General features: G+C 43.3%; 1 protein-coding gene across 6 annotated transcripts in view; it reads right to left on the bottom strand.

Annotated features, from left to right (window-relative positions):
• Positions 1-1,135: 1,135 nt before the first annotated feature.
• Positions 1,136-22,210, bottom strand: part of CHN1 (chimerin 1) — a 167,299-nt gene continuing 146,224 nt past the window's right edge. For 3 of the 6 annotated variants that reach the window (XM_059727269.1, XM_019480361.2, XM_019480362.2), the window contains 6 exons: positions 9,771-9,944; positions 7,812-7,865; positions 7,396-7,473; positions 5,323-5,460; positions 4,411-4,516; positions 1,136-2,066 (listed from right to left, as the gene is read on the bottom strand). In XM_059727269.1, the coding sequence (XP_059583252.1) occupies positions 1,895-2,066; positions 4,411-4,516; positions 5,323-5,460; positions 7,396-7,473; positions 7,812-7,865; positions 9,771-9,944 (722 nt within the window). In that variant the 3' untranslated portion in view covers positions 1,136-1,894. The remainder of the gene's footprint in view (positions 2,067-4,410; positions 4,517-5,322; positions 5,461-7,395; positions 7,474-7,811; positions 7,866-9,770; positions 9,945-22,210) is intronic. The other 3 variants (XM_019480360.2, XM_019480363.2, XM_014599507.3) reach the window with 1 other exon arrangement.

The raw sequence follows: 22,210 nt of genomic DNA, 5'->3' as shown, positions 1-22,210 counted from the left end.
ATTTTAGAGTTGATAAGATAAAGTGATCCCATTATTGTCTTACAGAGAAATAGTAAGCTGAATGTTCATCCTTGTACTGTAATAAATGCAAACGAGAATAGTAGTATTTTACATCCAGTTTGAACTCATTTTGCTCTATATGATTTCACACAGACAAATCAATAGAGAATCAGATGCAATGTGTTTTAGGATAAGGCCAAAGCATAGTTCAGTTACACACAGGGTGTGGATTTATCTTGTCTGCTATTCTTAGTTCACTAGAAAGCCACAATACTTAACATGAAAAATGACTGAGATTATTACTGTCCAGGGAATTTCAGCAATGCCAAGCAAAAATCACTGAAACACCAGTCTTTTAAAAACAGTGAAAACTGAGAGAATGATGCTTGTATCGAACCATACTAGTCTGACCAATACCGATTTATTCAGTCAGATTCCGTTCTGAGCACTAGAATATTTCTTGACACACCAAGAAGCAATTCTAGAGACAATGTAAATGTATGGCATGGTTATATCATAGGGACTGCAAAAGGGCTGATAACAAGCAATTTGTATGCATTGCTCTTGCCCTAGATAACGGATGAATTATTTATTATTTTTGGTCATATTCCCTTTATTTGGAGGATATGAAGGAGAGTGAGGGGTCAGTGTTGAACAATTTAAGCTGAAAGCAAATATTTTCTGTATACTTGAAATTCAGCAGTGGATGTTCTGGGTGTCTACATTTGTATAACTGTTGTCTGTAATACTGATGTATACAGACAAATATAACTGTAAGCCTTTTTTGGGAGAGATTGTCTTTTTCTGAGGTACTGATGTCTGTGTAGTACTTTTGTTTGTTAGCTCCCCTTTTTAAAGAAGTACTGAAGAACTCTTTAAAATGTTTTGGTCAATAATTAAGGCATTTTTCAAATAGAATAATAATGAGAATCTAATATGCAAACCGTAACACAATTATCAGACTAGAAGCTATATAAGAATAGGACTGTCTTGCAAAAGTTACAGTAGCTATGAATTGTCTCTTTTCAGTAAAACTCTGTTTGATAGACTGAGTGCTAATTATAAATGTTAAAGAAAAACACTTTAAACCATGTTCATAAACCATGTTCATTAAACAGGAAAACAGGATGGTGTGTAAGATTTCTAAAAGCAAAATTTAATAAATTAATATATGCATGCCAGATAAAAATACAAATTACAACCGAAATAACAATAATACTAAAGGAAACATTGTTCAGTGTTGCAGGTTTTACTGCAATCACCATAAAAGGCATGGAAAATTATTTAAAGTTACATTCAAAGTACACATCTTGCTCCTGTTAAAACAAATTACTACCTGGCAAAAGAACTGAGGGGAATCAGGGAGAAATCACCCAAGAAAGTGGGAAAAGGATGATAGGAAATGTCAAGGTACAGCCAGAGGCCCCATTTCACAGAAATCTGCTTTCTTTTTAGTATTAGAAACCAATTACATAGAACATAAAAGCAAATCACAACAGGTTTACACTGAGAAACATGCTGAATTACAATCACAAACTATCCAGAACAAAGATGCTGCATCAGTTCTGTTGTTTCCTTTGCAGACATACCCTCACCAAAACAGGGAGGATAGGGAGCCAATCATGCAGTAGGTTTAGTTTTTACTTATTTTTAAAACATGATAAACACCCAGGATCACTAGTACTGGAAAGTATGTGCTAATCTTTTGTCAACATCAGCTGAATGGCACTACAGAAACGACACAGAGTTCCTTCATTTTTATCCTGCATACATTAAAAGCTATAGCAAATATGGAATTCAGCTACAAGAGAGCCAATTAAATTATTTTAAAATATTCCTTCATCTATAGAATATTGTTGTTTCCTTTTTCCTTTTTACAAAAAACCCAAACAATTCAAAATAAAATGTCTTCATTTTTTATAAGCATTTCCACCACAAGTCTCTGATACCGGATATCATTCAGTGCAGCCATTGCATCTAGTTCTGGTGCTCGCATGAGGGTTGGTCCAAAAACAATGCCAAGATTCTCTGCATTCATGAGATTCTCCTTTTCATGAAGTGTTACCCTGCAAACGACAATGTTTTTTGTTAAACACCAGGTACCTCCTGCTAAGTATTGATTGCTACGATGGGGCATAAAAACATATGCCTGAAAATCCAGGGGCAAGAGAAGAGCAAGGAGCAAGCTCTTCACCTTTTTGAAAGCCTATGGAGAGGATCCTTCTTGTAACAGGGACCACACAGAGATTGTATGCAGTGGCCAGGGGTTAGTGACTGTCAGCACTGTACATAACTATACTAGAGTTGGAAAGAGTGGTCCTAGGCAACAAGAGGTGGATGCAGAGAAATACTGTTTGTGCAGTTTATAAATGCACCCAATTGGAGGCCATTTATGACCCCTGCTGTCTAGGCACCACAGCCTGTCCTCCCTGCACCCACCACCAGTGGTGTGACCCGCATGGGCAGCGCGCATGGCCAGGCAGCTGAGATGGGGCTGCTACCAGAAGCGAGATGGGCGGGCAGGGATGGGGAGGTCCCCCGATCTTGGGGCGGTGACAGCATGGGGCTGCAGATGGGGCAGAGCTGCGATCTGCTGCCCACAGGCCTCTGCAATGATGCACTATGGATCAGAATCTCTCCTTCAGGAACAGACAGTGCAAATTCCACTTTGCTGCACATATAAGGCAGCTGCACCTACAGAAGGAATCACCTTGTGATAGTATTAAATCCAGCCAGGGCCCCACTAGATTTTTATTTGTAAAGGCCATTTAACAAAGTTGGCAAGACAGTGCTTTGGAAGGTCTACACCAGTTCTGGGTCATATCAACTTGCTCCAGGGTCTCTGAGAAAGCAGGATTACAGGCTGCCCGTGCTGCTGAGCCCTGGCTTAGAGCAACTTTCTATTGCTGGATTCTGGAACCTAGGTTCCACCAGTAGAGGCCATGGAGTTCATGATGCCTTTTCCAGTTACTCTATTAACTTCAGATGAACAACTGAATGTAATATGCCATATATGTACACAGGACAGAATATATAGAGTATACTTAGACTGAACATGCTTATGGAGTACAGAAACAGAATGAGGGCCTCCCCAACTTCTGCTTACTCGAAGAACAATAATAAATAAACCACTGTCTAGAGACACTAAGCTTCTGCTTTATGGCTGTTAATTGCTTCTCTCCGTAAAACAAATTCAGATCTGCAATGAGCTGGTTCACAGATTAAATAGAGGATTTAATGTACATTACTGCTTTAACAGAGAAAAAAACCAAATCCATCAGAATTCTCATAAATGACTCAATATCCATTGCTGTGAAGTTCATGGGTTGAAGTTCTTTTTTATTGCAGCACCATCTCAGTAAAACGCCTTCGGGCATATAAAATTATTGTCAAGATTTAATTTTTTTTTCCTGGTTGGATGAATTGTACTGAAGCTTCCAAAACTCAATGTCCTCATTTTATAAGGTCCAATGCATGTTTAGCCAAATTTGGCAAAGACAATGAGCTATTCCCTCATACAGCTCTTTAGACTAAGTATCTTAAAAATTAGAAAGGAAATATAATTCAAATATTGTGATTTATGTTGTTCCTTCTTCCCGCTTATCCTGAGCAGCAATCCAAGGCTTTTGAAGTGACCTGCTAATTAGATCAGCAACATCAACTCTTGAACAACAGGATGTAGAAAATTATTGCTTTGCAACTGATTTGTTGCAGGCTTCCTATTCCTGTGTCAGTTCTAATACATTCAAGGAAAGGGCCACTGTAATAAATGGACACTGACATACCTGATGAAGAATAGGTAATAGCTCTGGAGATGTATTTTCCAGCTATACCTAGCAGGCAGCATATCCTAAAGTTGAACTATGTTTTTACTACATACAGTTTTAAAACAAAGCTATTTATAAAGGTAAAAGATGATTATTCATAAATGCCATTAGGTGTGTGTCACTCAAGAAGCTAAAATAGATGTTTTAACCAATTTGCATGTTTTTTACTCTCTGTGGTGGCAGAAGAGCAATTGTTTCTTGCCTTGTACGTATTCCCAGTGCTTACATATTCAGTGCAAATCTGTTAGACATATTACTTTCTTACTTCAAAATTGTATTGTTTTTTATTGGTCTAAGATCTTGAAGCCTCTTGAAGCAGAGAATGGAAGAAAGCACAATGTTTGTGTATGTGTTCTGGTGCATTTTAATATGTTGTTCCTTTATTATACTTGTTTATTCATTCAGGTACAACAACGCCCATTGTGTATAATGTTACCAAAAAACTCCATGGAATTTGCTTCATGGAAGCCTGTGCAAGCTCTAAAATGCATCCTTAAAGCTTCAACAGACTCTCTCAGAGGCCTCACACTGGCTTTTAATTCCATTAAATTTAGTAATTCTTTGTTTTAAATAAACCACTTACCTCTTTAAATGTGCCATGAGATATCTTAAGGTTTCGCAATGTGCAGGTGGCAGAAGTTTCAGTGCTTCATGAAGGATTTCCAACTGTTCATCAGGATCTGTGGTTTCTGAAAGAAAAATATTTAAATATCATTACAGATAGTTAATTACAGAAGAACAGAACCATCTAGTTGGGGGGTGGAGAGGGGGCCACAAAACATTCGGAGCCAAGTTCTCATAGTTAAATTTGTTTACCTCCAAACATATCTATAAGCCTCACACTATGTTCTGGAAAAGTTCCCATTGAAGTGATGGGTTGACTGTCACAATAACCTCTCAGTCCCTAACCTCTCCAATGCATTGCCAAGAATAAGCACAGCCAGTGAGGGTTTTGGGACGTGGATATCTTTCCATTAAGAACTGGATTGAGTCCACCAAACGTTCTTCATAAGATACTGACAAAGATGCTCACCATTACTGATTGGATTAATTTTGCTCAAGTAATCAAGATGTGAAATCCTGGCCCTACTGAAGTCAGTTGGAATTTTATCTTTCCCACTGATCAGAACGTCATCCACACAGATTAAAGGTGTTCTTGCTTTATTTCTAATCACTTTTGTAAATAACCTTGTTGCAAATCAAGGAAAATAAAGACACACTTTAAATTATATTGTTGGCTGGTAAAACTGGGACTCATTTCTTAGTATGTACGGCAAAAGGAAGTATTTGAGAAAAATGGGAGGAAAAAATGTATCCAAGTAGTGCCATACTTAACTCTTATTATTCACGGTATGTAATTAGCCCTGCTAAAGCATAACATATAGAGCCTGGTGAAGACTCTAAAGGGCACTGCTAATAAATAAGGCATGTTATAAAGAGGAGAGAAATTAAAGTGAACAGAAAGAAAAACAGGAGAAATATATTTTATACTTACTTGCAGACTCTATAAATTTTGGGTAGGCATCATATGTGATGAGTGGAATTGGCAAGTCCCTGAAGTACAGTTTAAGTGCACCCGTTATAATGTTGATATCTTCATACATATTCACAGAAATATCTGCTTTTTCCCCATCTGCAGGCAGAAGGCGGCTGATGTTAAAGTTTTAGAATTACAAATAATTAAATTAGTATGCAATGAGAAAACCTAGTCTGTTTAGCAAACAGTATTAAGATAAGCACCATGCCAGACTCTCGAGCTTGTAAACTGTAACTTACAGAACTGCTTTTTGACTGGGAAGTTCAGTTTCACAACAAAGACCTAAAACCCGTTTTTATAGGAACCAGTCCCTTTTTCATCCCAAATTAACGACAAAAGATATAGGAATTTCCCTTTTGACTTGTTTTAACAACAACTCTGCTGTAGGTCAGCTATTCCTAATCACCAAGGATCCTGGTTTTCTCTCTTTAAAAACCCCAAATCCATGTTTTTCCATGATTAAAATGAAACACCACTATATGTATAGGTACCAGTTGAACACAATGTTTTATTGATATATTTACAATTTTAAAGCAATTTGGAAGCCTACCAGTGCCTCAATCATGGTAATAAAATAAATTTTAAATACCTATATATTTTGGTGTTTTTGTTTTTTTTATTATAGAAAATCAGAGCTCCTTCTGCCCCCCTTTGCTCACCAGGATACAGGTTCAGCTGCAGCTTTGTCCCTCTCTGCTTTGTGGTGCTGAGTAGCCCTGATATGCTGGTGCCCTACCCCTGCCGTTGCCCCTCAATCACAAGCCACAGCGCCCCCCCCCCCCCCCCCAGCTCTGCTGGTGCCTCACTCCTAACCTGCAGCCCCCTGATCCTGCCAGTGCCCCTCGTTCCTGACCTACTGCCCTTCAGCCCCAGCCCCCCCCCCCCCCCCCCCCCCCCCCCAGTGTGAGAGGAAGGAGATAGGTGTGTGGGCAAGAGGGTCGTGAGCACAGGCAATGTATGGGGGGGTGGTGGGGCACAGGCAATGCATTGGCAGGGCGGGGAAGGACACGTGCTCCCCTCCAGATTTCTGTGTCCACAGTGGGGCGCAGGGCTGTAGCCAGGCTGGACCAGCTCCGAGCAGGAGCTGCCTCTATGGCTCAGTGGACAGGACCCAGCATGGGAGGGAGTGCCATGCCACCAAGGTTGCCAAGGTGAGGCGAAGCAGTAATGGTGGCACGGAGTTGTGCCACCTACTACTGCTGGGCAGGCAGGGGGTACCTCACTTTGGCAATCATGGCAGTGTGGTGCACCCTCTCGTGCTGGCTCCCCCTGCCCCATGCATCCTGCTCTCCCCAGCCCCAAGCAGCCCATTGGAGGCTGGAACTCGGCCAGCCTGCAAGGGGAAACCTGCCATTTTCCAGGTTTTTCTCCTTTAAAGGAGAAAATCTGTGTTTTTCTGTGGCAAATGGAAAACCCCAATCGATCCCTGCTAATCCCTGTGCCAAAAACACATTTGTCAGATCTCTCTGTGTAGTTCTGCTAGTTTGGAGAGGCAGAAAGGGATGAGTACTGGCAGGAATTTCTATAGCTGAAGGGAGCAGTCCTGTCCTTGATTGTTGCTATCAAGTGGTGAGAATGGAAACTCTTAACTTCAACCACTGTCTTCAGTGGAAGAGGATATGTTTAGTTTCTGTGGTTGTATCACTATTTTAGATCTGTTGTCCAGAGAGAGGGCTTCTTCTCCAGTTGACTTCTAGAAAAAGATGGGTTTGCTAGTAAGTGAGGGCAGTAACTTTGAACGTTTAATACCTTTTCACCCTGTGACATCACTCCCAAGCCTCAGGTACCACAGAATCACAAATTCTGCTGCAGGGAAGAGGTAAGCCTTTAGTGTTGAAGGCCAAAGTATTGCTTTTACATATGCTTTTCCAAGCAGAAGGCAGTTCCCAAATGCATGCTTAGAAGAGTATCCAGCCTCTGCTGTTGTAGAACCCAGCAGGCAAATGGAACGACTGCCGAGGCACCCTTGGTCTGAAAAGAATCCTTTACAATATAACAGCATCAAGTTGCAGCAAATACTCAAGAACGTACCTCTATCAAATGCCATTTTAACATCTTCAATGAGGTCACTAAATCCTGAGACTCTATACAGCCCTTCAGAATTAAGACCTGTTAAATAAGAACAATTTCATGGGATTAAAATAAGTATTAATTTTACATCTTTCTTAAAATAGACTTGCTCTGTGCCAGATTCTTCATTTAAGGCAGTAGGTCAGAATCAGCTAAGTTTTAAAAGGCTTATCATACCTTTCACTAGGAAACAATTTCATTCTCATCCTTTTAACCCGGACCCTTGCACCAGCTGCTCACTATCATCCTGCTCAGCATCCAATCATTTTGTGCAATCATGTTTATAATAATCATTCCCAGGGGTGAAAAATATATCAGCCCGATTACAAGTGAATTCTTTTTAAGTAGGTGATTGAGATTAGTAAACCAACTTTTACCGTGAATATTTTTGAAGCCAAACAAATAAGCTTGTAAACAGTATTTAATGTGAACTGGAAGAAAGGAGAACATGAAATGCATCAACTAGTTTTGTTTTTAATTTATACTTCAGTCAATGCTCCTGGTGAAAATATACCTATAAAAATAGGAAGAAAAATATACATGGCCCCTATGGCCCCTGACACATTAAATTTAAGATGTGATTAATAAGTTAATCACACCTTAAAAAGTGACCTGGCCACATATACATGTCAAATTGAGGTGTGATGATGATACAGGCTGCAGGAGAACCCAGGGATTGGGCTGCCACAGCCAGATCCAAGGTTCCCATGCCTGAGGATGAGTAAAAACCCTGAGTGCCACCCAGCTGGGTGGCACATGGGGTTTGGACAGGTCCTGGTTCACAGGGGCTACCACAGCCTAACGTTAGGCTTCCCATGTGCTGGGAACTCCAAAATCACATGTGCCACCCAGCTGAGCAGCACAAGGGTTTTTGCTCTCCTAGTGCACAGGGACCCCAGGATCGGGCTGCCACAGCCTGATCTCAGAGGTCCTGTGCCTCCCAGCCAGGGTTTTGCTAATCAGCTGATTGTTGGCTGCAGCCTGTGACTGCTTTGGTTCCTGGCCCCAGCTGACTATCAGCGGACTGCAGGCACCTCCGTTTCATCTTGCTGGTGCAGGAGAGCCTGGGTTCATTGGATCTACTAAAATCATGCATTCTGCCATACAGATGTGGAATGACAGGAGGTGCAATTGTTGGGATCATGGATTAGATCCCATCGTGTTTTACAGTGAACATCAGTCAAGGGCCTATAAGACAGGAGATCATTCAGGCCTGGAGTAACAAAAGGAAACAGCTATTCCTAAGTGACACTGTGGGCACAAAGTGACAGTTTTAGAGTGATCTAGCCCCTGAAAGTGCTCTACAGACATGACTTAACCCATGGACATGGCTGCAGAGTGGTTTAAAAATGGCTGATCACACAATAAATTAACACTAGTTAAATCAGGTATTACATTAAGAGGCTCAAAAGTAGAGCGCTTTAGAAAACTTGTGTTCCCTACAGGGTTCATCTTTTGGGTGGAAGGTGGGCTTCAGAGGGAAGGAGGGAGCTGTGGGCTGCTGAATGGCCAGAGCTGAGGGAGGAGTTTGGGGGGGGGGGGAAGAATGGAGCCCCCTTCACCTCACAGATCCAACCCGACTCTCCCCAGTATCTTAGCTGGGGATAGCTGGGATGGGTCCATGAGGCAAGGGGGGCCCATTCCCTGCCCACTCCTCCTTGGCTCTGGCCCTCAGCTGGCAGGAGGGGAGGAATGGAGTCTCTTACCTTGGGGGCCCAACCCAGCTCCTCCCAATATCCCAGCTTGGGTAGCTGGCATGGGCCCAAGAGGTGAGAGGGCTTACCCCATCTTACATGCTCTGGCCATGCAGCAGGTGGGAGCTCCCTCGCTGATAGCCCCGGAGCTGGGGGCAGGGGTTGGGAGGGTGATTTGGCAGCTCTTTGGGAGGTTGCTGGAGCACCCCCACCTGCTGGCTTGGGCTGGTTCTGGCTGCCTCCAGCCCCCCCTGCTGACTGAACAGACGAATGTCTGTCGGGTCAAGGGAGGTTCTAATTCATGACACTGTGTAAAGTGCCATGAGTTAGAGCAGGGCCCTAACATCTGTCTGAACACAGTGTGCTGTGTCCTTTAAAGCATGCCCTGCAGATATCCATGTCTTTTGTGGTAATTAGGAGTCCACCTGAATTGCTTTCTAGAGAGCTTTAAAAAAAATTACAGATATTTGTGAATGACTGAATATTGCATGCAATACACCATTTAGGGTAACAGGCAGTCATAAAGAACCTTGTGTAAAATATTTTTAAAAGAAATCATAAATCCAGCAAAAATCTAGATGACCCAGATCAATCTAAACAGATTACTAGCAAAGCAATGAAAGTCCATTAACTGTGCCTTACCCCTAGATTCAATTTCCCTAATGCACATGTCTACTACCATTGGTCTCTTCGTGAAGTGTGCTTTTACTAGTGTTGTAAGGTCGCAGCTGTATACTTTTTTTACATGCTTCAGGTCTGGCTTGCAGTCATTTGGGACCATCTTGGAGCATTGCTTGTGAACGTTTAAGCCACAATCTGGGAGAAAAATGAAAAGACAATTAACTCAGTGCTGGATGAAAAAAGTGTTATGAAGTCAGTGTTGATCCTAGCTACCCTGACAGTGAAATACTGCCTCTTAATCTCTAACCTGAACCTATTCTCTAGCAGCTTCTGGACACTGTTCCTTGTCACCCCAGGTGCTGCTGGGGAGAATAGGGCTCTTCCTATTTGCTGCTGATCTCCCCTAACGAGTTTGTAGGCAGCCACCAAATCTCCCCTCAGCCTCCATTTGCTCAGGCTGAACAGGTTAGGTCCTTTAGCCTCTTCTCATAAGGCCTGCCCTGTTGCCCTCCAACCAGGCCACATCCTTCTTAAAGTGCGGTGCCCAGAACTGGACGCAGTACTCCAATTGAGGCCGGACCAAAGTCACGTAGAGGGGGAGTATAACCTCTCTGGACCGGCTTGAGATGCATTTTTGGATGCATGACAAGGTGTGGTTGGCTTTGCTGGCTGCGGTCTGGCTTTGGTGGCTCATGTTCATCTTGGAGTCAATAATGACTCCAAGACCCCTTTCCACATCTGTGCTCACAAGGGGGGAGCTCCCCAGCTTGTATGTATGCTGTGGATTCCTTCTCCCCAGGTGCAGCACCCTGCATTTATCTACTTGAATCCCATTCTCTTACCATCCGCCCACCTCTGTAGTCTGTCTAAGTCTAATTGCAGCCTCTCTCTCCCTTCGAGCGTGCCTACCCCTCCCCACATCTTGGTGTCATCGGCAAACTTGGACAACGAGTTTTCCACCCCCTCGTCCAAGTCGCTGATGAAGATGTTGAACAATGTAGGCCCCAGGACCAAGCCCTGGGGGACTCCACTGTTCACATCACACCAGGTCGAGTACGACCCGTCCACCACTACTCTCTGGGTGCGCCCCATCAGCCAATTTTTGACCCATCCAACTGTGTAGGCATCAATACCACAGTCGCTCAGTTTGTTTATGAGAATGGGGTGAGAGACAGTGTCAAAGGCCTTCTTAAAGTCCATAAAGACTACATCCATGGCAACACCATCACCCAGGGATTTAATTACCTGGTCATAAAAGGCCATCAGGTTGGTCTGGCAGGACCTGCCTTTGATGAACCCATGTTGATTTCCTCTGGGCATGATCTCCCCTGCTGACTCCTCACAGATGTGCTCCTTAATGATTTTTGCAAGGATTTTCCCCAAGACTGATGTGAGGCTTATGGGCCTATAGTTTCCTGGGTCCTCCTTCCTCCCTTTCTTATAGATGGGGACCACATTAGCTAGTTTCCAATCTCCAGGCACCTGGCCCGTGGACCATGATTGCTCGTACAGCCAGGCCAGGGGCACAGTAATGACCCCTGCCAGCTCCCTCAACACCCGTAGGTGTAGGGCAACAGGGCCCGCAGATTTGAAAACATCCAGCCCTTCCAGAAGATCCCTAATTACTTCTGCGCAGACCTGAGGCCTGGCAGTGCTATCCTCAAGATTGCCCCTACCTGTGGTGGGAGAGCTGTCCTGTTCCCTGTCCAAGAAAACAGAGGCAAAGAACTTGGTAAAGATTTCCGTCTTCTCATCTGGCGTAGCCACAAGATTACCATTTGAGTCTAACAGGGGCCCTACATTACCCGGTGCCTGCTCTTACTCCCAACGAACACACTGTCTTGCACAGAGCTCAGTCGAATTCTTTCCAACTTCACTGGCCATTCTATCAGGGTCTCTGGTGCCCGGCAGTAAAGATTTTGGTCTACACTGTCCCCCTGATATTTTATGATACTCCTGAGCATGCCCCCCCATTTGTTTCAAGTCCCACACACCAAACCTTGAAATGCAGTCGTGAAGCTGCTTCGGGGGTTCCTCCTGTAGCCACTCTCAAGACCAGTGTCTTCACTGTGCTTAAGTGCAGCCACTGGAAGTGCTCCTAGAGTGATGTTACCAGGGTATTTCCAGATTTGGTACAAACAAGAGAGATGAGATGGGAGGGGTATGCTTGAAAGCGTTCATTCTTGGGAATGCCCGGAAATGTGATATAGATACACCCCAAGAGGTTTTCAAGATGCTGAGTATTTTCAACTTTTATTGGTTACCAGTGAGGAGTGTGACACTTTGCAAGATCAGGCTCTAGATGACATGAGGAATTGCTATAATAGCAATGCACTTTTTCTCAGGCCCAAATCCTGTGAACACTTATGCATACGCTCAATAATGCTACCAAGACTAGCCCTACTCAGTGGGACTTCTCATGGTATTAGGGTGAGGCCTGTTTGTAAGCATTTGCAGGATAAGTGCCTTGGTAAAAGACTTAAGAGTATCCCCTTTTTCCTGTAATTCTGAGCATCTATATCAGGGGCGGGCAATTATTTTGGGCAGAGGGCCGCTTACCCAGTTTTGGCAGGCTTTCGAGGGTTGCATGGGTAGCTCCGCCTATTGACAGGTGCCCCACCCCCTGGTCACCATCTTGGGACCAATGTCCCAGGGCCAGCACCGGTGGGCCCAAAGCGGGGCACAGGCTGCAGGGGTCTGTGAAGCCAGGCTAGGGTGCACCAGCAAGGAGAGGGGGGAGCTGGTCTGGTTCCACAGAGCCCCTGCTGGCTGGGATCATGTACCCCTGCCACCCTGCTTTGGGCCCCACCTGCGCTGGCCCTGTGATCCCGCCGGCTCCCTGCCCACTCACTCCCAGTGCCCAGCGGTACAGGCGGGGGGCAGCGCGCAGCGCTGACCCCCTGCTCACTGGCAGGGAAGAAGCTGGTGCTGAGCATGGGGAAGAGCAGCCCCTCTCCTGTCCTATGGATGGTGCTCCCTGCTGCAGGCACTCACAGCTCACGCCCCACACAGGCTGCAAGCGGTTGCAGTGCAGGGCACCAGCCACGGGGCAGGCTAAGGTCCACTTTTCCCTGCACTCAGCACCAGCTTGTAACCTTATCCTGCTGCCAGGCTCGCCCATTGGAGCTGTGCGCGGTGGCAGCAGCTTTGGCCCCCCTGCTTGCCGCACTAGGCAGTGTTGGCTGCTGCGTTCTGGGCAGCACAGGGGCAGTGGTGGCATACACTGCCTGGCGCAGCAAGTGGGGAGGGCCACAGCTGCTGTTGCCATGCGCAGCCCCAACAGGCCAGCCTGGAGCCAGCGTGTGGCTGAGGCTGGCAGCGGGGCTGGGTTACAAAGTGGTGCTGAGCATGGGGCATGGGGAAAGTGGCCCCTCGCCTAACCCATGGCTGGCACCCTGTGCTGCAGCTGATCGCAGCCCATGTGGGGCTGCCTGTGCCTGCTCTGGACAGCCCCATGTGGTCTGCGAGCAGCTGCAGCTGGGAGTGCTGGCCACATGGCAGGGAAGGGCTGCTTTCCTTCACAGTAGGAAGGAGCAGCGAAGGAGTCCGGGGAAAAGTTGAGCATGGGGGGGAGCGGCCCCTCCCCTGCCCCATGCTCATCCACTCCACGGGCTGTATTTTGCCCGCCCTTGGTCTATATGGTAGATGTCTTGCATTTGGATAATGGTTGACTTTGTTAATGTTTTAATTTACTCCACAGATGATGTGCCTATACTACACAAAATAATAGCAAAAGCAAGTGCTAGTGACTAAGGTTAATTACAGCTCAGTCATTCACGGACTACTGAAAAAACCCCACTTTGTGTACTTAATCAGACTGTAAAGCTAAAAGGTTCTGTTGCTTAGAATTTTCTAAGAAGCTCAATCTCCTGGTAACAATTAAAATTCAACATGTTACCTTCAGTCAGTCAAAAATTATGCAAACCCCATTCCAAACAAAATGGCTGATTAAAATTCTATTTAGTTCTATCAGTGTTGGGATAGCGGAGGTGAGGCAAATGGTCTTGTGATTAAGGTACAGAACTAGGAGCAAGGAATTCCTGAGTTCTATTCAAAGCTGTATGAAATACTCAGTAGAGGTGTAAAGCTTCAGTGCTAAATTCGCCAAAGACCTTTAATCTGAATCCATTTGTGCCTCAGTTTCTCATCTGTAAAATAAGGATAATAAAAATATCTACCATTGCACAGGAGTGTTGTAAAAATAAACATACTAATATATGAGAGGGTATAGGTTGTAGTTGTGTTGGTCTAAGGACATAGGCAGACAAGGCTCTTTGGGTAAATCTGATATCTTTTATTAGACCAACTCAAATAGTTGGAAAAAATCTTTTTTGCAAGCTTTTAGGTACAAATACCCTTTATCAGGTTGAGAAAGCAGCTACAATTGGTCTGTGCTCTTCCTGGATGGAATAGTAAATAAGTCAGAAGCCAGTATGCATGCGAGAAAGCCAGTCAATTAAAATGTAAATTGAGGTAGTTGATGGGTGAGACACAGGTGTGTGTGTGTCGGGGGGAGAGAGATGAATATAGATGGCAAATGGCAGAAAAGTTACCTAGGGAGTCAGATGTCAGGCAAGTTATAATGTGTCATAAATCCAATGTCTATATTTAGTCCATGATTTTTTGTATCCAGTAAGTTGATGCAGTAAAATTTGAAGGTTTGTCTTTGAAAGGTGTTTTGTAAATTCCCTCTGAGGATTAGAACTGAGAAACTGGAGACACAGTGGTTTTCTAGTGAGAAATGTGCCCCCACATGTAATTGGGTATTCTTGATTTTGATAGATTTTCGATGTGCTTTCATTCTGGTACACAGTTGTTGTTTGGTTTCTCCTACATATTTTCCATCAGGGCATTTGGTGCACTGGATGAGATATATAACATTTCTGGAGGTGCAGGTGTAAGATCCAGGGATGTTGATGGTTCTGTAGTGGGGTGTAGTAATTGTGGGGGTGGTGGAGATGCGTTGGCAGGTTTTACATTTCTTGTCATGGCATGGTCTGGATCCATTCATTGTGTTTACTGAAATAACCTTGTCTGCCTAATATGTGAGAAGCACTCAGACATTATGGTGAAAAGTCCATTAGGAAATTGCCTTCAGAGAAGGTTGGAATAGTGTGCAGTAAATAAGGCCTGTGGCTGCACAATTAACAAAGATGACAAATACTGAAGAGCTGTTCATTAGGTAAACACTATCCATTCTGTGACGTGACTGAGGGGAGGATCTTGTTGTAAAGATAGCATGTGTTCATGATATTGAAGAGTGTCATTTAATGTTTCCACAGAAGCAGACCTTCTTATAAATACACAGACAATCTTAATTCTGGTACCTCATAATTTCTGAGTACTTGACTTTGCAACTATAATCTTGTATTTGTTCAAGTAGCTTATATATGGCAACTATTATATGCAGAATCTCTAAACTGCTGCAAGATGCACTCATTGAAATACACTACAAAGGGTTTATATTCTACCTCTATAAAAAGTTTTTAATATTAAAACAACAGTGTTAATATTCTTTCAGGTCTGTCCCCAGTGTATGAAGGAAACAGGAAAGGCGAACACCTAATTATGGGAACTGGCCTGGGATGGTGAATAGAATCCACCCATCCATGGGCTATGCTATTATGATAGTAAGGAAAATTAATATTTATGTACATAAGAATAAAAAATCATGTATTTATAAAGAATTTGTAATTAAAGTAGTCTTTATGTTAGTATGTGCATCAACATACAACAAAGGTTTATTTTACTAAGATGTTCAGCTAATAGAGATGTTTGCAGGCTGAAAACCCTATTTCTACAAGATACCTATAATTATTTCTCTTCTTGCTAAACCCATTGATTTGATCAGGCTTTGGATCAGGCCTCCTTAGTGCGAGAAGAATTTAACAACAAGTTTTATTACCTTCCTCTTACGCTCTTTGCTTTTCATGTTTCATTGGTTTTCATATACCAGGCTGCTGCTGCAAATTTCACAAATACTTCTGAGGAATATTTAAGGCTTAGAAGTATTTAGCATATTTAATATTTAAAAAAAAGATAGAACACTATTTCTACAAATACTAGGTTTTGCAGAATCTTTTAAGAATAAAAGGTACATTTTGGGCCCTTTCTAACTATGAGGCCATCTGAAGTCCTGCAGCAACTCAAAACTAAAATCTTTGTAAGATTTCAATGAATTTGTATAAAGATATATGCTATTATTTCAAATAAAGAAGCTGAAACTTACCCAGTTTATTGGGCTTTTGATATAAGGTTCCCTTTCTCAGAGTGCACAATACTCTATGGAAGGCAGGCAGAATGGCATCACTTCAGTTATGAGTCTCACTTTCCAAGGCTGGAAAAAAGTTAACTTGGTAACAATAGTGACCTACCAATATAAAGGTGACTACTTGTTTTGCTTTTTCAAGTAAAGAGAAAAGAATGTGGACTGACAGTCTGCCTTCCACAGAATCCTGCAGAGTTCCAAGCCAATGGTCAAGCCTATTATAATAACTGTTCAGCCTAAATTTTGGGGCTGTCACAAACAGCTTATATATTTTTGAACAAAATGTCTTCCTTTTTCATGCCAGAATGCAACACAGCTTACGGCATCAGAGAATCTCACTGTTTTTGAATCAGCTAAGAAGGGCCAAAAAAGTCTAATTCTGTGCTATACTGAGCTCAGAATCTTGTGGGATCAGGCCGTCAAATGTATTTTCCCAATTTACCCAAATAATCTCACTCATTTCATTTGAACTTGTATGAGTTAAGTAAGGAAGATTTAGACCTAAAAGAGTTTACTTTGTTTTATGCATAGGGCGACTTTCACCTTTTAGTTCCAACAAAACAAATCTGGAGTAACAACATCACTTTAGTACATTTACCCCTTATTTACTCCTAAATCCATCAGTGTGTTTCTATTAACTTACATGGGAATTAGAAAGGGAAAAATGTTAAAATCATGCAAAAACTAAAATACCATATCTCCCAGTAAAGCCCAGAATAAAAGAAAGATTTAAAAGATATTGGGTGAAACCATGGGCCCACACATGGCGAAGCAAACTGTCCGTGACTTCAGTAATCCCAGAATTTCATCTTACAAGATCATTTCAGTGTTTGGATTCATAAATTGATTATATATATTGTCATCCAGTGGCAGCCATTTTTCATCAAAATACATTTAGAAATTCATGAGCAGGTAGAAAACTTACAACTTTAGGAATAAAACAGCTATTTTTGATGTTGATTTAAAAAAAATCTCAGGGACTCTATTTGGTTTTTAATACCATATTATCTGACTCTAGCATCCAAGGCTGGTTGTGACAGATGTATGAGAAGTATTACATTTACAAACAACCTGGCACTTTTCCAGGAGGCCTAGAAAAAGATTTCCTAATATTTTAGAAACAACTAATACTGACCAGAGTCCAGTGACCTGAAAGAAGAAATAGCGTGCTCATATTAATTCATGAGCAGAGCCAAATGATATTCATATATTAACACTTTCCCATGAGCACAAGTTATAAAAATATTCTGAGAATAAAATAGCTGTCACTATGGCTGTCACTATTTGTTATGCTGCTGATTTGAGTCAGTTTTAGATTTCCTTTGGCTTATGATTTACTGGTAAATTTGGTTGCTGAGCATGGTCTATTGAAACTATATCAGATACAATAAATAGCACCATCATTTTATTTATATAGTACATTGAAGAAAATGTATGTATTTTGTCTCATTGAGGGGAAGCTGTGGGAATTGAAAGTGCATTTACATTTTCTTCAAAAAGTTGTAAAAAAATACTCAAAGAGTTTATGCTGTTTGCCACAGGAGGTGTTGGAGACTATAACAGATTCAAAAAGGATAAATTAATCAAAAAGGATGATAGATACATTAATGGTTATTGAACAGAATGGTTGAGCTGTTTCCTCTGGCATCTCTAACCCAATAAATGATGTATGCCAGGAAGGGTATTGAATAGAGAGTGATCTCTAGATCACTCTAGAGATACCTGGTTCAATGCTCTTACTGTATAGCATCCACATTTGCTACTGTCAGAGGCAGGACACTCAGCTAGGTGGACCATTGGTCTGACCCAGTATGGCACTTCTCTGATGTACCTTGGGGCTGTCCAACTGGCACCCCTTGGGCCTCGTGCAGCCCCCAAAGTGTTAGCACGTGGCCTATAGGCTCCTAGACCACCACTGCCTTTCTTCCAAACCTCTGTGATTTTCTGCCGCAGAAGCTGGTTTCTTAGCACTCCTCTGCCCTCCCCCTGGCTTCTATCTCCTGCCCCTGCTTCTAAGGGTGGGGAGGTGCAGCAGGAGGGGGCTGGGGTGCCTGAGCTGCACATATGGTCCCTACCCAGGTTGCCTGTGCTGGATGCATGGCAGGGAGTGGGGCTGAGCTGCTATGTGAGCAAGGCATAAGCCAGGCTGCCTGCACTGCAGGTGGGTCAGAGGCCAGGAGAGGAGAGGAAAGGGGAGGAGAGGAGAGGAGAGTGGTGCTGCATGTGTGGCATGGGGCAGAACAGATTGCCTGCATGGCCAAAAAGAGAGGAAGCTGGGCTGCCAATGCTGTGTGCACAGTGGGGGAGAGAAAAAGTGGGAGCACTAGACTACCCTTATGGCTGGGTAGAGCCCAGGGTGAGGGCTGCCCACACCGTGAGCAGCCCCAAGTCTGCAGCTCGTGCCTTGTATGGCTTCTGGGACTTTGTCCATGTGACGTGTGCCCCCCACCTGCCTGCAAGTTGGACAACCCTGCTGTAATGGATAACTTATTCTGTTTTAAGAGCTATTCAATACAGTGAGTGCAGAACCTAAAGTTTGATGCAATAACTTGCAACTGCTGGCACTGTACAACACACTGCTCTAAGTGCTGCTGAATTTGATATCTCTACTGTTCAGCTTGGCCTAATTTTACATTGTGTATTATTAGTATTAGCATGTATAATTTCTCACAAAATGCTGTGGTTTCACTGCTTCTAACAATTTTAGATACCCAATAGATTTTCAGCAGGTGTTTTCCAAAGTGGTTCAGATAACCATGGATGTATAGTATTCATGGGCTTAGCATGAATCATCACGCTACCTTGGGCAAGTGACCTAGGATTTGCACCTCAGTTTCCCAAAGAACAAATGAGGATAATGTCATTCTTAGATCTTCTGGTTATGAATATTATGCAGGCACTAATGATCATCATTATTACTTTCATACTGCTCTAGTAAATCATTCAGTTTTCCTTTTTCAATAGTCTAATATTTGTTTTGTTAGCATAAGAGTTAAAGTTTATGGTCTCCATAGCACACAAAATCATTTGCCATTCTTCAGTTTTTTGACCACTTATGAGTATCTTTTTCTTACAAATGCTTCGTTATTCTTCATAACCATTGTGAATATGTTGCTTTGATCTAACATTCATTACAGTACAACTGCTGGCTTGGGCTGCTCTTAAGTAGCACCAGACAACAGCAAGGTTTAATGAAAGCCAAATCAATTTGCCCTACTCTGCGTGTCTGTTTCCAAACTGATGGAAAGGTGTATCTTTATGTATGAAAGTATTCACAGATGTACAGGTCAGAAGGGACCTGAGCAGATCATCAGGTCTGACCCCCTGCCCTGGGCAGGAATGAATACTAGGGCTTATATGACCCCTGGTAAGCTTAAGCTCAAATGACCCCAGCTAGGTAATTATCAAGCCTCCTTTTAAAGACCTCTAAGGGAGAAGCCAGCACCACTTCCCTTGGAAGCTGGTTCCAGATCCTGGCCACCCTCACTGTGAAGTAGTACCTCCTGAGGTCTAGCCTGAACCTACTCTCAATCAACTTGTGGCTGTTATTCCTTGTTACTCTGGGAGGCGCTCGGGGAACAGGGTCTCACTCATTCCCCTCTGGTCCCCACCTGGTAAGTTTATAGATGGTCACCAGATCCCCTCTCAGCCTTCTCTTGTGAAGGCTGAACAGGTTCAGATCCTGTAGCCTCTCCCCGTAGGGCCTGCCCTGCTGCTCCCTGACCATGTGAGTGGCCCTCCTCTGGACCCTCTCAAAGCTGGCCACATCCCTCCTGAAGTGCGATGCCCAGAACTGGACGCAGTACTCCAACTGTGGCCTGACCAATGTTGTATAGAGGGAGAGGATCACCTCCTTGGCCCTGCTCATGATTCATCTGTGGATGCATGACAAGGTGTGGCTAGCCTTCCTGACCGCGTCCTCACACTGGCGGCCCATGTTCATTTTAGAATCGATAATGACTCCAAGACCTCTTTCTACCACTGTTCTTTCAAGAGGGGAGTTCCCCAGCCTGTAGGTATGCTGCTGGTTCTTTCTGCGCAAGTGCAGTACCCTGCACTTGTCAGTATTGAGTCCCATCCTATTCATATTCGCACACCCCTATAACCTGTCCAGGTCCAGTTGTATCCTGTCCCTCCCTTCTAGCATGCCCACCTTGCCCCAAATCTTGGTATCATAAGCAAATTCGAACAGGGTGCTATTCACCCCCTCGTTCAAGTCGCTACTATAGTCACTAAGGCTATTCCTAGTAGGCAATTCAATAGCAGAATTGCTAAAACCACATAACAATCTGGGACATGGGAGATTTTCCTCTGAAGCTCCCCCTTGCCAAAAAATTAGGTAGCTGTAATTTCTAGAACTGGTTGGAAAAAAATAAGATGTTACAGTTTCAATTCCATAATACTAAAATGTTTTGCAGGGATGGGTTTTATTTTGCTGAAGTTCTGAGAGAACCCAGACAGGCATCTGCTAGAAATTTTCCTGGCTTCTTGCCAGCTCTGCTGCTTAGTTCAGGGGTTGGCAGCCTATGGCCTGTGGGCTGTATCTGGTCCATGAACAGACTGGATCTGGGAATTGTTATCACGCTCCAGGCCCAGTAGCAGAGGAGGCATCCCTAGGGTTTACTGCCTGCTACATTCAATTTATTCTCTCTGGTGCAGAAGAGAAGGAATTCCAGGGTCCTAGCACCTGCCTTTTAAAATCTATTCCCTTTGCAGCATCTGCTGATTGCTAGGGAAATGCTGAGGTATAGACCTTAGCAGGGCTGGGTCCATGGTGGCAAAAGGGTTTTTCAACTCCTGGTTTATTTATTATGATTATTGCACAGGCTATGACTGTGAGACAGCACATGAACTCTCCTAGACTCCAGGTACCTAGTTTCTAGGATCCATATCTCTAAGGCTGCCCAGCAGCTAGACTCCTTGAGCACCAGGATTTATCTTTCCCTTTCAAAGGCAATACAAAATTTAAAATTTCTTCAAAATTGGAACAAAATCAAATTCTGAGTAATGAAAATCTGCGGAATAGAATTTGCCTTCTCAACCTGGCTCTTGTGCTTTCATTTCTGAAATCAGTGAACTGACTGTTCTGCCAGAAATTCACCTCCCACAGCAGCAGACTGTGAATGGCATCTCCATGGCCTTTTCTTTTCTTGTGTTCCCTCTTCAAGCTGTATTTCAATGCTGGCAACCTTGGCCTTTATTGCTTAGTGTTCAGTGCAGAAGTGAATGCATCTACCTTTGAATGTAGAATCAGTTTGTGGTTTAGGGGTGAAGAAAAAAGAAACACAGAAACAGGCAATACATCCACCAAAGAGAAAGCAAAGGGAGGAAAAAAAGGGGCAGAATTATTTCTATTAGGAATAACTGAGTTGTTGGCCAGTGGAGATTCTTAGCGGTATCATGTCTGAAACGCATGCCATACTTTTAGGAGACCGGGCAATGCCCACAGACCAGATCCATTTCCCTGCCCTCTGCTTTGGTGACGCTGGTAGTTCTGTGGGATTAAGGAACTACATAGGCCTTGTGCCTCCCCTCATTGGAAGGATAAAGGTTGCATTATACCCTAAGATGTGGCATAGGAGGAAGGAAGGACACTGTGCTCATTCACACTTTTACATACCTGTAGAACATTGTGGCAACATCCAGCCCAAGAGCTTTAATAGGGGAAACATGTTCCTACACATGGAACAGGACAATGAGAACTTTTAAATTATTTTAGAAGGAAACTAGTGCAAAGTGGGAGATAAATGCTTAAAAGTAATCACAAAACATTGTCTTCAATGCTGCTTTTGGGCCACACTGTGATAACTAGTTCTGGTATTGGCAGCATTACTGCTCCTGCTCAGTCACATTTCAATATCAGCCAGTTACTACCAGAGAGGCAGTCTGCTATCTTCTGTTAAGTGGGGTAGATCACCTAGTACAAGGCAAGTAGAGATAGGCAACTAGTACTGTGGTGACAGGTTGATATCATACACAGCATATAAAAGGCAGCATGAATAGTGCTGGATCACTTTAAATATATTTTTAGAAAGTGCTTGATAGTAAAACATGCTGCCTGAAGCAGTACTGAAAACACCTAGTAAGTCCATTAAAACCTAGAAGCCTTCCTTTTCATGTAAGCCAACTAATATTCAATTAATATTCTTAGATCAGCCTGGTGTATATAATTCACTGATGGAATGATTTATTC

This window comes from Alligator mississippiensis, chromosome 4, assembly GCF_030867095.1.
Source record: "Alligator mississippiensis isolate rAllMis1 chromosome 4, rAllMis1, whole genome shotgun sequence".
NCBI lineage: Eukaryota > Metazoa > Chordata > Crocodylia > Alligatoridae > Alligator > Alligator mississippiensis.
Note: the sequence above shows the minus strand (reverse complement) of the source record. Positions and strands in the feature narration are given on the sequence as shown.